Source organism: Rhipicephalus sanguineus, chromosome 2, assembly GCF_013339695.2.
Source record: "Rhipicephalus sanguineus isolate Rsan-2018 chromosome 2, BIME_Rsan_1.4, whole genome shotgun sequence".
Classification (NCBI taxonomy): Eukaryota; Metazoa; Arthropoda; class Arachnida; order Ixodida; family Ixodidae; genus Rhipicephalus; species Rhipicephalus sanguineus.
The window spans coordinates 34,144,282-34,160,790 of record NC_051177.1 but is presented as its reverse complement, the minus strand read 5'-3'; the positions used below and the strand labels follow the sequence as shown (position 1 = coordinate 34,160,790).

Sequence of the window (16,509 nt, the reverse complement as noted above, 5' to 3'; positions counted from 1 at the left end):
GAAGCCATCCTGAGTGCATTAGAAGCAGTAGGTCTTGGTGGCAAACTATATATGTGGGTGTGCAGCTACTTACAGAGAAGGTCGTTCTACGTGACCACGGAGAATGGCCCGACAACTGAGTATTACAGTAGCCGAGGAGTCCCTCAAGGAGGAGTTCTAAGCCCTACGCGCTTTTCAATCTAACCCTCATTGGACTGGTCGAAAGCCTACCAAGCACCGTAAAGCTTTCTATCTACGCTGACGACATCTGTATTTGGACTTCAGGCGCGACACGGCTTCAGCTTCGCGCCCACCTTCAGAAGGCAGCCACAATGACGTCCTGCTACCTTCGTAAACAAGGCCTGGAAGTGTCTTGCGGGAAATGTGCAGTGGTAGCATTCACGAGGAAGCCAATGTCTGCCTATGGGATATCAATTAACGGAGACCTTATATAATTCAGCAGAAGCCACAGGTTCTTGGGAGTCATAATTGACAGAAACCTGTCCTGGACTCCACACGTGAACTACTTGAAGAAGCGGCTGACTGCTATATGTCACATGTTCAGATTCCTTGCAGGAAAAAAAAATCGGGAGTGCCGATACCATCTATGCTACAACTGTTCAGGGTTCTGTTTATTGGATTCCTACGGTACAGTTTGCCTGCAATATCGAACACCGGCAAGACTAACCTGCGCGCGATTCAGAGCATTCAAGCCCAAGCTCTTAAGATATGCCTTGGGTTACCCCGCAGCGCGTCAACGGCTGAAACCATTGCCATCGCGCAAGACTACTCAATCACGACACGCACATTATCACCGAGACAATGCGTACGTACCTCAGGCATTATGCCAGGACCCCTTCCCACCATCTGGCAAGCCTCGCTGCTGAAAGGCCCCGCACGACATATAGTGCCATTGTCGGCAAACATCGCTCATCATTTACTGCGGGGTACGCACCTGCGTCAAAGCCAGTGTTCCCTCCGTGGTGCTTGAGCCGCCCACGAGTTCACCTAACGGTTCTGGGAGTGCGGAAGAAGTCAGACCTACCGACACGTGCACTGAAACAATTGAGCCTACTCCTACTCTACGAAAACTACAGTAACCACGTCCACATCTATACGGATGGCTCGACTACGTCGTCCAGTTCTGGTGGTGCGGTGGTTATACCATCACAAGGGACAACTCTGCGTCTTGAAACTTCACATGCGACGACGTCTACGGCGGCAGAACTCGCGACTCTGCGCAGCGCACTAGAATTTATTGATGCTGAAAGACCAAGTAAATGGGCTGTGTTTTCTGATTCAAAACCGGCGTTACAGTGCCTGCGGTCAGTTCTCCGACGAGGATGCCACGAACAGTTGACGTATGAAACCGTGAAACTTCACCACCACGTAATTCAAAAAGGCCACGATATTGACTTCCAGTGGTTACCTGGCTACTGTGGCATCAGTGGAAATGATTCCGCCGATCAGGCTGCTCGCGCATCACATCAGGAAGCAAACATTGTCCCAATTCCGCTTTCAAGGACAGACGCTGCAAGGCAAATTCGACAACTGGCCCGCAGTCTCACACTTACGGAGTGGAACGCACCAAGCATCAGACATACCAGACTACATCAACTGAACCCTTCACTGCAACTCCAACCTCCATCCGGCCTTCATCGACGCGAAGCTTAGCTTCTCTATCGCCTTTGGTTGGGAGATGCTTTTACGAAGGCATATACAACGTTAATCGGAATGATGGACAGCGCGGCATGTGATGTTTGCGGCACCGAAGAAGACATCGAACACCTGCTGTGCCACTGCCCGCGTTTTGCCTCGGAGAAACAAGTACTGTCCAACGCACTGCGGCGACTGGATGATCGGCCTATTTCCGTGCAGGTGCTACTACAGCACCGTCCACATCTCTCGGCGGCCCACAAAGCAGTGAAAACACTCTTGTGTTTTTTGAGAACGACGGGCTTATGCGAACGCCTCTGACATGTGGTGATGGTGGCACCATAACTGTGCGCGAGTGCGTGGCTCAACGTTGGCGCGGCTGGCGCGGCGCTGTCGTCGCGCCGCAAAAGCCGCAAATAGAGTGCCTCGATGTCCTCCTCGCCCAGCTGTGGGCGAGGAGGACATTGAGGCACTCTAGCCACAAACTTGAGCTTGGGTTCCCTATAAGCAAAATTTTCGATTTATCAAAGTGTTGACTTAATTCAAGCTTGGCCAAAAACGCACATTTTCGCAGGGGTCTCGCAACTCTTCAGGTATTCTTCGTTTATACAAAGCTACGCATCAGCGACCTGGACTGGGATAAAAAGGAAACCGCTGTGCTTGTCTTGAGAGCTGCTTAAAAAAGTGTTTCAAAAAAGACATCGTTGATATTTGCCTTGTACCAGTGATTTATTATGGCCGCACACGCATGGCCGGTGGTCTTGAGAACGCATTCTCACTGTCAGCGTCACCTCGGATGTATCATGACCTACACCTTCCTTATCGTGCCCATGTGCAAAAAATACGCAAACACTATGCCACTAAGCGCACTAAACAGGATCACGTTGATGGCGACGCAGAGATGCATGAGCATCGAGCCATCCGTTTTGGCTCTGTCCTTCGAAGGGTTCATGCGCGGTCGGCCGCTAGACCCCTCGCTTGACTGGAAGTTTGAAGAATCAAGTGCTCCTTCCGGAAGAGGGAGCTTGATGTATTCTGTTTGATCGGGGTGTTGAATGGCCTTGGATGAACGCGACTTCCTCTTGGTTGACGTCTGAGTAGACGTCGGCTTCTGCAAATGCCTCCGGCTTTCTCTTATCGGTTGGGCGTACGTGTCCACGGAGTGCACGAAGCTCGCTGACATCGGTGCAGCCGCCGTTGGTCGCGTCAGTCGGGAAACGGACGAAACGTCCATGGAGTATTCTTTGGTGGCCCGAGCACCCTTTGCAACAGGCACGGACACTGACGTGACCGGAACCCTGACCACTTGCGCCACTCCGTGTCGGATAAGCGCATCGCTGTGAGGGTTCAGCTTTGGTGTGACAGCCTCTTCATGACTCAGCGAATGACGCGAAGGCAAGTACGAGGTTTGCTTGATGACCGACTGAAAGCGACCCGAGCTCACGCGGTTATTGTTTTCCATATTCTGACTGAAGTGTTGAATAACAGAAGGCAGCCTCGATTCCTGACTGTTGATGGTTCGCTGGCTGTGAAAGCCGTCATTGTCCACTTCTGGATTTCTTTCGCCTTCGCTACCTCGCTGCGATATATGCACTGGCAGCGCGTACTCAGATGTTTTGATAAACGACTCGCGTATCATAGATTCAATCATCTGTTCCTGGTCTTCAGCAGCGATAGCCTGGAGCTGTGACGCGATTGTCTTAGCCGAAGATCGCTGAGGCGACCTTAGTATGGAGGTCGGTGTCTTTGGCGACGGCGGAGGAGTAGGGTTTGCCGGTGTTGGTGGCCTCGTGGATATTGGAGTTGTCTTGGCTATGGACGTCGGTGTCTTCGAGAGCGATCTCGGCGAAGAACGTGTCTTCGCGCTCGATGCGGGTGTTTTTGATCGCGAGCGAAAGCTGGTGCGTATCATCGTGGCTGCGATGGACGGAGGTGTTTTCGACTTAGAACGTAGTAATTCTGCAGGCGTCCTCGCTTGAGAAGGTGGAGTCCTCGCCGACGACCGGTGCCCCCCGGACTTCTTCGATACTTCTGGAGAATGCTTCGACGCGTATGACACCGTTGTGTCTGGGGATTTCGCGGCGGTGTAGGTCATGGTGGTCGACGACACCGTCCTGGGCACCGAAGAAGGCGTTCCCGCGATGGAAGCGGGAGGCTTCTCGTTGTAAGAAGCGCGGGTGGATTTAGACACTGTGCCCCCGAAAGCGGAAATGGATTGCGAAGTGTCGCTTTCGTAATCCGAAGAGTAGCTCGACGATCCCGACGACTCCGACGATGACGTTCCCGATGATGATCCAGAAGGCTGAGAGCTGTCGGATGGACTCCCGATCAGTGGCGGTGACTGTGGCAGAAACTCTTCCGGCGGTAGCTGTGGAAGAAATTCTTCTTGCGGTGGCTCTGGAAGAGACTCTTCTGGCGGTAGCTGTGGAACAGTCTTTTCTCGGGCAACTGTGGCAGGACAGGACATTTCGGCTGGCTTAGTTTTTTGCAACGGGACGGCGTCCAACTCATCGACGCTGGTTGCTGGCAGGGAGTGCACAGTCGCGTCTTGCCTCAGCACCGCCCAGTTGCGATCTCCGCACTCGTCGGAGCGGAACATTTTTTTCGACCTGAATGCGTTAGAGACGGCCGCTTTGTTGATATCTTCCGGATCCGACCTCACCGTACTCGCCGAGTGGGAGAACACGTTAGGTTGCGTCCATTTCCCAGAATATGCGGATTTTTGCTCGAACGCCGATGCCACGATGATGGGCGATTCCACGTGTGGCACCGGCGCCTTCGGCACTCGAATAGGCACCGGCGTTGGCGGTGGAGCCGCAGTTTCGGTGAACGCCGCCGTCGCGTCTTTGCTCTGCGCCAGCTCTGCGCTCAGCGGTGTCATCTCGGGTATCTGGGCCAGGTGCGGTACGTAGCGTGGCAGTTGCAGCTGGGACAGCTGAAGAAGCTGTTCGGACACCGCGGACAAGTCGGTGACCGTGTTCACACTTTCGCTCAGGTTCACGTACCTGTCCAGGTTGGTAGACTTGCGCCGCAGTCCCCCGTAGTTGGACCCGGGAGGTACTCCGGGACGCGCGGCGGACGACCTTATGGTGGCATAGCGGTCCAGCTCGTCCTCCGAGAAGATCGACACTTGAGTCTGACCGCTCGAGCGACGTCTCTGGCTGGCCACGTACCAGCGAAGGTCAGTCGGCTCGCCGGCTCGCGGCTGATCGGCTTCCGGGCCCAAGCCATAGTACGACACGTCGTAGTAAGCCTGGATGTCTTGGGGACTGCCGTAGTCCATTGCTAGCCGAGGAACGCGGTCGGCATGTTCTTCACTCGGCCGCCGCCCGGCGCGCGACGGGCGTTGTGGGTCCTTTCTTTCTTTTCCTCGCTCAGCCCCCTTCATTCAAGCTGCCGATGACGATGTCGCTTTACGGCGGACAAATCGGCGGACAAATCGGCGGAATGTCGCTTTACGGCGGACAGCTGAACCTTAGCGTTAGCTAAGGTTCAGCTTAGCAACGCTAAGGTAGCCTTAGCAAGCCAAATCCCTTCCCTGCTTTCTTCACTTGACACATACGCATGAACACGTCATGCGCATGCATGGTCACGTGCGCATGACGTGCCCGAGCCAGCCCGAGCACGTGAGCGGCGTTGCACGGCCGCTACCTTTTTTTTTTATGTAGCGGCCGTGGGCGTTTTGTCGGCGTTCTTTATGGTGTACTGCCTGTTTCTGCGGGACGGGCATGAAAGTTGAGACATTTGTACGGGCACGAGAGTGGCCGTATAATGAGCCAGTGGCGCATTAACGTTTACTTGGACGCGATAGAATAAATGAGTGCTCGAACGCGCCAGAACATTACTTTCGTTTCCAGGGTGGCGTCTGCTCGATGCGCTAACCACGGGGGAACGAACGCATGCGAAACAGAGGCGCATTAGCTCCGCATCTTGCTGCAATTCACGGGAAAAAAATGAAAAAGACGCACTCATTCCCTTTGTGTGTCTCATTATTTTTCTCAAGTTTTATTCATCTATTCAAGCAACAAATTACACAAACTACACATGTCGTGTCAAATAATTATCGCAATGTCACGTGCTATTGTTGGCGACGTCAGAGCACAGTCGTCTACGTAGAGGAGCGACGTCACAGCACTACCATCTACGTAGGGCCATTTTCTCATGTACGTCATCCCCTCATTCTCTAAAGCGCGCGCCCGCGAGAGGAAGGGCAAGCAGCGTTCACCTTGGAATTTGACCCATTTCCGCGGCGCGTAGCGTTGCAAGTTTTGGCAGACGTGATCGTGAACGCCCAGTGTATGCATTGCGCTCGTCAGCTCAAAATTGTCAAACCTGGTGAGGGGCCCTTTAACGAGAAAGTTCTTGCACGTTGTACAAACCCGCGCCACGGTTTCACCCCACTCAGGCGCCGCCACTAAACTCAACGTTTCACGCATGGCACTACTTAGCGGCGTCAAGTCTTTCATGTGCCATAGTCTTTCACACACGTTGCACACGTATCCAAACGGATTGTTTACGAAGTCCGTCTCGAAAGTCCGAGTCGCACTGGCGCTTTCGCTAAGTTTCACAGTATAGGCAGTCGATCGGCGAGCCTTGACGTCATCGACGGCCAGGGGCGTAGCCAGAAATTTTTTTCGGGGGGGGTTCAACCATACATTATGTATGTTCGTGCGTGCGTTTGTATGTGTGCGTGTATATATGCGCAAGCAAAATTGAAAAATTTCGGGGGGGGGGGGGGCTTGAACCCCCCCAACCCCCCCCCCCCCCTTGGCTACGCCCCTGTCGACGGCGTCTTGTTGTTGCTGCTGCAGAGGTGGTCGGGCACGTCGCTCAGCATCCTGGCGACGCCGCTTTGCTAGACGTTCCTCCCGTTCCTCCAGTGTCTCCGCAGCACGTTTAGCCTTCCTCTGTTCATTCTTCGTACGCTGAACCGCTAAATGCCAGGCAACTACCTCGGGATCCGATGACATAAGCTTCTCGGCTCTTCTGCGCCGTTGAGCAGCATTTGCGCTCTCCTTCTCCATGGCGTTACCCACCTGCAAACGCAAGTCAGAAGCGCTATCAAGCGGCACCAGCGCATTGTCGACGGCGACTGCACAGCGAAGGCGGATAGCTGCGCGCCGCCACGGCTACGACGTCACCCCTCTCGAATGCGCAGAGCAGCAGCGGCGAGTCGCGCGCGACGGCGCCAGTCTGTCTGCCCGGCTACGACGGCACTCCTCCCGCTCTCCGCCACCAGCAGCGGCGAGCAGCGCGCGGCGGTGACGGAGAGCGCGTGAGATGCCGGCTCCGCTCTGATCCTCGCGTATGCGCAGCACGGCTCATGAGGTACCACGCGAAATCGGCTGCGGCTAGGCAAGTGTGGCTAACGCTACAAAAAACAATCACAGCATATCCACGGAGTGAATGATGATGAGTGGGCGAAGCTGCGGAGGTTCATCGGTAAACCGTGAATCTTCCGTGAATTCTGCCCAGTACATCATCACCGACGTGAGATCGGGCGCGTTTATACTAAAGGTTCGACGAGTTATGACGACTTGCAGCTCACTTTAATTTTACATGTACGCTGTGAATTTTCATTGTTTAGAAAACCATTGCTTTAGAAAACATCTGGCGCCTTTCGTTGGTTTATTTCATCAATCAACGGCGTTTTGAACAAAATTTTTACTGTTTAATCACGCACAGGAGAAATCTCACTAGGCACTACCTTGGAGGTAAACAATGGCTGCTAATGGGAATGAGAGACAGAAGAAGTCGGCTTTTAGCTAACACTTACACTTCTACTTCTACTAACGTTTCCTACTGGAACATGCCAATGGCTGCTAATGGGGAATGAGAGACAGAAGAATTCGGCTTTTAGTTAACGCGCACGCTGCGAATTTTTTATTGTTCAACAACGCACAGGAAAAATCTCCCGCCGGCACCACCTTGGAGGTCAAGATCTGGTACTAGCGTTACGACTGGTTACGCACTACTACGACTACGAGGGACGAACGGGTGCCGCCTTAAGGAGCTTCGCCCCTAAAAAAAAAAAAAGAACAGGTGCGGCCTGCTGCGTGGCGCCGAAACGGCATACGGGGCCTAGTTCTCCTTGCGCCCGCACTGGCGCCACCACACTGGTACAGCCGTTCACGGAGAAGCGCTTCGACAGCCGCGTTTGTACGCCCGACACTTACTCCAATCAGGCCGTAGATAACGCGTTTTATAGCTGCAAATTACAGGTTCAATATTGAAGTCGTTATTAGAACTGCCGATTACACCACATATGTGAACATGTTTGCCCTAGGAGTACCAGTGTTTTGTAGAGTGAACCTCAATAGTCTCCACGAATGCTGCCCGTTTGACTCACCTGAAATGAAAAGTGTCACTCAATCACTGATCCCCGTAATTGGCAGGCAGTCGTTGGGCAGATTCCAAGGGATGACTTATCGGCCCACCGAAACGCACCACGAAACCACACAAAATTAAAGTGTAAGTCCTGTTAGTGCGCCAACAAATGCCGGTTGTGGTCCAAAGCAAGAGTTAGAGCCAAGAGTTGACAACACAAACAAAATATATGCTCAGTTAAGGCAGTACAAGCATCACGCAAACATCCACACTCGGCAGGTATCAATTACAACTCATAACATCCCTTAGATGGTGTTTAAAACAACGGGAACAAACTTACCGTGCTACAAATGCACTCTCATCCATTAGAAACTATCCAAGAACACTTAAAGGCCTTGAATATTCACCAAACGTGTGCAGCCCACAATTCTTCGAACGTTTCTCGAATATTTCTCTTCCAGGAAACACTCAAACGAACCCCAGCTCTGGTCACCGTCATTCGGCGACACTCTTCTAAACAGTGCTCCCACGGTGTCATCTCTAGATCATCCAAGATCGACTGACCGCACTACACGACTCACATGAACAACATAACTTCTTCGCCGACTTCGCCATACCGTCCTACCCTCCGTCGTCTCTCGTTTGTATCCTTCCCGGTTTCGCGAACATTCGAAGTGATTGTTCGGCTCGTAGCACGTAGCGCAGCGACAGCTAGGGGAAAGGGATTCGTCTCGCCGGTTCGTCTGCGGAATCGGTCGGTTCCACTTTGATTTCTTGAATTCTCCCGCCTCTTGATGCTCGTCTTTTTTTTTTTTTTTCGTTGCGCGCACCCGTTGGGGAACAGTCGGCGCAGTGGCTTGATGCTGTCGTCAGTATGCGGCGGCGCGCGCCTGTTTTAGCGCTCGTTTGTGACTGAAAGAAGTGCTCTATTACGAATATTACGCTTCCCGACACTGTAGATCGCATGGAAATACGTGGTACTTCACAGTACCGTCTTTTCACACGTTCGAGTTGCACGGAGGCACGCAACAGCTTCGCGTCATCACACCGCTAGAAAAAACCGTCTGCCACACACGCGCGCACCAAAAAACCGTACTCAGGCGCAGGAAACATGAGGCAAGCTGCTCACACGCGCGGTCACACACAAGAAAGACACGAGAAAGCACACGAAAATGCACATGGACACGCATAAATCCTGAGGCGACCACATAGTAACACGAACCGGCGTCTGCCTTGAGGACCGTGCTAGTGGCGCCCTCACCCAAAACAGCTGCCGCTCAGCCGACCCGCGCTCGCCCATTGACGGCGACGCGACGCAGCAGGCCGCACCTGTTTTTTTTTTTTTATGTAGCGGCCGTGGTATAACAGAGCCTTTACCATTTAAACGCCAGTGTTGGTAACGTGCCTCGTAAGCCCACGATGTGAACACAGCTGCTACACTTACAAAACACGTCGATACACCTCGTAACGCTTGGACCAAAGCCATAAAATACAGCATAGAAGTACTCGCTGACTGCTTCGCATAAAATCGATTCACATAACGCGTGTGATCTGCCGAATGTTTCATGTCATGACCAGACAGTCATATTCGTCAAACCCTCTTACCCTCCCAGGCCAATTTCGGTCTACACTAAGTTAAAGAGGCGATCACGAGAGCACCTAGATGTAGACGGCTAGCTATATAGATAGATAGATAGATAGATAGATAGATAGATAGATAGATAGATAGATAGATAGATAGATAGATAGATAGATAGATAGATAGATAGATAGATAGATAGATAGATAGATAGATAGATAGATAGATAGATAGATAGATAGATAGATAGATAGATAGATAGATAGATAGATAGATAGATAGATAGATAGCAAATGTGGCTTGAAGAAATAAAAGCTTTCACTGCAAGGCATCCGCAGCGTTCCATTTATGAAAAGTAGATTAGATCGAGCTTCAATAAGTGAGAGCATGATATAAGCGTAAGGACAGGATTGGCGCCGCGAATGTGTAAATTCGACACTACTATAGCTTCAATGACGTAATACATCCCGTTAACGACAAGTAAGATAAGGACGATGAATAATAAAAAAAGCCCCCCGCCCTCCCTGGCTACGGGCCCGGCGCGAGCACGGGATTGTATATAGATTACAGTGGTATGGCCTCGTACCCTTCCTTAGCCGTGGTTCTACAGGCGCTGTTTACTATGAAAAACAGTCTAGCCTCTTTGGGACTTCCTTCACTGAAAGCAAGTATCGAAACCATGTAATATGAAGTTGTCGCACGATGACCGCAGATTTTATGCAATTAGCATTGAAAGGACGTAGCGAAACTTCACACCGCCATCGCCGAAGCATTCCATGTATGAGACGTATTCCAGGGTAGCGTTTTATACGCCACAGCAGAGCTAATGTATTCACTCCCTACGATTGGGTCATATGCAGAAACTCTACGCCAGAAATGGGGTTTTACGCCACAATTGCAAGTTAGCTGCTACGTGGCTGCTACGCATAAGCAGCTGCCTCGCGCGCTGCGTTGTGTCAACATGCAGCTACCTCCGATTAGCTTCAGCATAACGCTGTACAGCTCGTTTTACAGCGAAAGCTGTCATGAGATCGTTTCAACGGCCGATAGTGGTTACGGACACCGACCGCCGCAGCCGCCGGTGTCCGTAACCAAATAAGAAAAAAAAAAACGAAATAAGAAAAAAAATTACAGGATGGAACGGGGTTCGATCGAACCTGTGCCTTCTGCGTGGAGCCCAGTATTCTACTTCAGAGCAATGCCGGTGCTTGAAACTGCTTTGCAGAAAGATCATATACAGGCTTCGTGTCGGGAAGGAACCAAATTAACATATGTATTAAAGCGTGGTAGAAGAGTAAGATAACAACCAGCTGTCACACGACGCGAATTCTGTAACCAGGCGTCACAAAATGCGAACTGCGCAACGAGTGGGTTGTTGAATGCTTCCAACCCATTACAAAGAGCTCTGCCATAATTCTTGATCGTCATCAGGCACAGCATCAACAAAGCGTTACATGTGTTTAGGGGGTACCACGGTTCTCCGCAGAATGACGAAAAATGGCATAGTGGCTGCTTCCCTACTTCAGATAAATTATGGTGATTTATAGCGTAGTGGATTCCTCGCAAGTGCACTTGTATTGATTGCTAAGGAAGTCCATAAGCCCATGATCCATTTCCTCAGTGTCTCAAGAAAGTTCTTTACCCCTCCCTCTCGCTTTCTCACGTTAACGTATGTTATGTAGCGTGATGGGAGGGAGAAATAGTGACGGACGTCACACAACGCGAATTACGTAACTGGTGGGTCGTTTAAAGCTTTCAACCCATTGCAAAGGGATCAGCCATAATTCTTCATCGTCATCAGTCGTCGCATCAACAAAGTGCACATAATGCCTTACAGATGTGTAACTGGTACCTCGCTTCTCCGCAGAATGAAGAATAATGGCGTAGAAGGTGCTTCCCTAGTTCACAAAAATTATGATTAATGGCGTAGTGGGTACCTTGCTAGTGCCCCAAGAGAGTTTACAACGGGCTCTAGAAATGCCGCTCTTCCAGCATTCGCTGTGACTGTGCTGCGCTTTCCGCGCAGGCCTGGTTTCTTTTTTTTCTTATTTTCGATGCTTCGCCTCTCTCACGAAACTGCCTATTTTCGTTCAACCATACCCGCTTCTAGGCCAATCACACGTTACTGCTGTATTCGTTAGTGCATTTGTCCGACTATGCGCCATTGCCTGGAGCCGCCATCATCACTGGCACAATCATCATCAATGTCCTAGACTCGCTCGCGCCGCCCGCCGGAATGAATTAGAAGAAGCAGCTGTAAGAAGGACCAGAGAGGAAATGAAGGCACCCAGTGAGTCCAAGGCGAACACTGTCCAACCTTGCCTGCCGGATACCCTCCATTTCGATGAGGCAAGTACAACGACGGCCCGTCGTGGACGGAGGTCCCAGAAAATACGCTCCAGCAAAAGCAGGTCCTCTGGTACGTCGACGTCACGTTTAGAAACTGAGTTCGACGTGGGGTCGCCAGGGTCATTGCCCGTGGACCCTTCCCAGGAGCACAGTGGCGCCTCGCAGCCTGTGTTCTCGTCAACTTCACACCCGAGCACCTCGCACGACCACAGCCGGTTCATGTCCCATGGCTTGAACGACGATCTGGGCTACTACCATTGGAGCTCGCGGCTCAAGGAGGCCCTGCGGCTGCCCCTTAACGTGCGCCTCGAGCTCCTGTCGCCCGTCATCACGTCCGCCGCTGAGAAGGACGATGGCGGCCCCCAATCGGACGCCAAGGAAGGTCGCACCTCGGCCCAGATAGCCTCGGCCCAGGTCACCTCGGCTCCCATCGTCTCGGCCCAGATGAACACTTTCTGGAGCATGTGGGCAACACAATCGCGTCACTTGATGCCTAAAGGGTGAGGCGCACACGAGCGACATGCGTTTTGGCCCACGCACGCGAATTCTCCACCTGACCCGTCACGCCTGTGAGGTTGGCGTCTGCCTTTTATAGCCTGCCCTTTATGACGTGTCGTGACTGTCGCCATTGGCGTGAGCGAGGTTCCCATTAAGAGGGGTGGGGGGGGGGGCAAAGTTTCATCGCAGCGCCCCCCCGGTCTTCGGTCTTTGGCTTTCTGGGAGTAAAATGGGAAGTAAACAGTTTTAGGAATGCAAAATTGGGGGCATTCGGCCGCCATTATCCATTATGCTCCAAAACCTTCGTGGCCGTTGACCTGCTCTTTAAACAATGACGGGACATGTCCGACTGAGTAACGGTATGGGACAAAATTTGTGCCCTGTCTCGGGGAAGGGGGGAGGCGCAAATTCTGCCCCATACCATTACGAACGCGACATTTATAACATGCCAGCCAGCCTACCCGGTAAAATCCATGCCCTCCCCAGAAAAACGTTCCCGGCTGCTCCACTTGGCACTACATTGGTAAATGGCGTGGTAACGTGATCGAGCTCTCTGCATAATTGCTCAAACTTCATTTTTTACCTGGAAAAATGAGTATCAAATGAATCAAAAACTATAAGGTCCCTTATGCATTCGCCTACGACTACTCGAAGGCGAAAGCCATCTTCTTCTTTTTCTTAGTCCATGTATTGATCATCCCACGTCCCCGTCCGAAAGATTTCTGCATCCAACGTAGTTTTGCACTGCCACCAGGATTGGAGGCATTGCAAGCTTTCTGCACCTCACCTGGTTTTGCACTGCCTCCGTGGTCGGCCCACCTTTGACCAAGCGATAATGTCATGTTCTGACGTCATCATGTGACGTCACGATACGTGATACTAACGTCGTCATGACGTCATTTGGTGATGTCATTGCGTGATCATTTTTGCATCACTCGTGTTTACGTCCACGCCGCGGGACGCCGACGTCGCCGATGGTCAACTTTCGCGTTTGATGAGGCACTTAAGGCTTTCGCCTCAATAAAAGAATGCAACATAAAAAGACCACGGCCGCTATCTTCTGTTGTCATAAATAGCTTGCTCCGCGGACCATCCAGGTGCCATCAGCTGACCACATCCGATCTGGCTTGCGCCGTGGCCACGATACTGTCGGCGGGCATCGTGATCCTGACCTCTCTCGTGCTACTCTCGCCCGGCCCGCCGCCAGTGCGCGCCGAGGTGACCGTGGCCGGCGCCTTCGGTTCTGTCACGGGCTTCGGCTTGCTCGTTGCAGGACGGCATGTGTACGCCTTTCTTGGCGTGCCGTTCGCCGAACCACGGCTGGACAAGGACCGCTTTCAGAAAGCCATGCCACGGACGCCCTCCGTGGTACGTTACTGTTTCGCCTGTGTCAAATTCCTACCAGAATCAATCAATCAATCAATCAATCAATCAATCAATCAATCAATCAAAGGCTTTACTTTCACTATTGGAATACAGGAATCAGATGCATGCATTCACAGCTGCACATACACGGTTGTACTACATTTTACCAGTAGCTGTTCTGGTATTTAACATACGCCGCAAGTACCCACAACGGTGGCGTAGTGGTGATTGTGCTCGACTACTAATCCGAAGCTCGCGGGATTGAATCCCGGCTGTGGCAGCCGCATTTCGATGGAGGCCAAATGCTAGAGGCCCGTGTACTTTGATTTAGGTGCACGCTAAAGAACACCAGCTAACCCCCCCCCCCCCCAGGTTGTCGAAATTTCCGCAGCTCTCCACTACAGCGTCCCTCGTAATCGCATCGGGGTTTTCATTTCATTTCATTTTCATTTCATTTCATTTATTTGGGCATTTTCACAAAATGCCCACGAAGGGGGCAAAAGGAGAGTGTGTCTCCTGACTTGGCCCACTCTTCGTGAGGCACCTCGGGCAGGTACAGCAAGACAACGTATAGAATATACAATATATATACAAAGCAAAATAAACGAGGACTACGAAAGCAATTGGACAAAGATAAAGACGCAAACAAAGCTGTTCCTCAGCGATAAATACGAAATGCACTATAATCAGCACCATGTAACATATATTGAAATACATAGAAATTTAAATGTAATGTGAAAACAATGAATACATTAAATATATTACATACATTAAATAGTTTCAACACATGCATCCTAGAATTGTGTTGAATTTATTACATTCATAATTCGCTACCTAAATTCTCTAATGTTTGTAGCCTCCCTAGCGTATTCAATTATTTCAGGAATCTTGTTGCACAATAAAACAATTTGGTTATCAAGTGACTGTACACCATAGTTGGTCCGGCACATTGGCCCGACCAACGCAACAGTACGCAGATTATATGTAAGACCTCTGCTTAAATATGTATCAGAAAAAATCTGAAAATTATCTTTAATTTTTTTAAAGATTAACGCGGCTAGTTGCATCCTATAGCACTCTGGGAATGGCAGTACATTATACACACGAAAAAGAGACGTGTTTGTTCGGACCGAGGTAGTTATTAGACCTAGTGCGCGTTTTTGGAGAAGAATTATACTTTCTCTATTTGTTTTGTTACACGTACCCCAGACTAAAATGCAATACATGATTTGCGAGTAGATAAAAGAAAAGTAAATCTGCCGTTTAACTCTCCCTGGAAGTAGATGCTGCAAGCGTCGAATTAGACCGATCGACCTTGATATCTTCATTCGAAGGTTGTCCACATGGTCAGACCAACTAAGGTCGCTTTGAAAAGATACGCCAAGAAATTGAATCTTATTTACCTGCGCAATGTTTTCCCCATTGAAAATCAAAGAGATAGCATGATCTATAGGCCTATTTGTTTGCTTAAAGAGCATAAATTTAGTTTTTTTTTTATGTTTAGTTCTAGCTGGTTAACTGTAAGCCATTATTTTAGGTCATCCAACCAGAAGTTTGCGGTTATCTCAATATCGCGGAGATCTAAACCAGAAAAGAATGCATTGGTATCGTCGGCGTACATTACTATGTTTGGTGTGAAAGGAATACTTACTATGTCGTTGATGTAAAGTACAAATAGTAAAGGACCAAGTATCGATCCTTGGGGAACCCCATACTTAATTACGCCCAAGTCAGACTTTAAATTATGAAGCTGTACATATTGTTTTCTTGCCCAAAGATAGCTTTTCATTAGATCAAGCGCAATTCCGCGTATTCCATACATTTGCAGTTTCCTAATTAGTATGTCATGCTTTATCGAATCAAAAGCCTTACGGAAATCCAGAAATATTCCGACAGTGTAAAGTTTTTTTTCAAAGTTATGAAGTAGGCTATCCTTAATACGGAGTAGAGCAGTCTGAGTTGATCTACCTGGTTGAAATCCACACTGTTCTTCACAAGTGATATTTCGTTTTGCTATAAAAGAATATACCCTCTTATATATCAGGCGTTCCGCGACCTTAGAGAAAAGCGGCAATATAGATATTGGGCGATAATTTTGAAGTTCATTTTTGCTACCTCCTTTAAAAATTATTGTTACGCGAGCTGTTTTCATGGCACATGGAAAAATTCCCGTCAAGAAGAGTCTGTTGCATATGTAGGTAAATGGGGCGACGATCAAGTCAATAACTGCCTTGATAGGTATTGCGGCAATGCCATCTTCGCCTGGAGAGCTGTTTTTTAGTGGGCATATGGCAGTGGCTACTTCCTCCTCGGTAACCGGTGATAAAAACAAAGAATTAGTAAATGAGCTTTGAATATAGCATTCAGCCGGTTTAAGGTCCGACGCTTGCGTTATATTACGTGACGATCCTGCCTCAAGAAAGTAAAGGTTAAATTTGTCTGCTAGTGCCTTGCCACTATAGTGAATGTCGTTTATCTGTATATCGCTAGGGACGGTGGCCTGTTTTCTTCCTATTAATTTATTAACTGAACTCCAAACCATTTTTGAGTTATTAATAATTGTAGAAAACTTGTAGGCAGAGAAATCTATTTTCGCCTTCTTTAGGTCCTTGTTTACTTTGTTTCTGAAATTTTTGAACTCAGTGAGGTCAGTTTGTTCTTTTGTTTTTAAGAAATGCTGGAAAAGCTTGTTTTTTTTCATTTATCCGCTTAAGAAGTGCCGGCGTAATCCACTCCTTTCTTGCTCTCTTGTGTTT

At 49.9% G+C, this 16,509-nt stretch overlaps 1 protein-coding gene across 1 annotated transcript; it reads right to left on the bottom strand.

Annotated features, from left to right (window-relative positions):
• Positions 1-2,443: 2,443 nt before the first annotated feature.
• Positions 2,444-4,918, bottom strand: LOC119381530 (uncharacterized protein DKFZp434B061-like). The gene has a single exon (XM_037649305.1). The coding sequence runs from the start codon at positions 4,916-4,918 to the stop codon at positions 2,444-2,446; it is 2,475 nt and encodes an 824-aa protein (XP_037505233.1).
• Positions 4,919-16,509: the final 11,591 nt, after the last annotated feature.

Coding starts and splice junctions, on each gene's coding strand:
- LOC119381530 (XM_037649305.1), bottom strand. CDS start 4,918: ATGGACTACGGCAGTCCCCAAGACATCCAGGCTTACTACGACGTGTCG.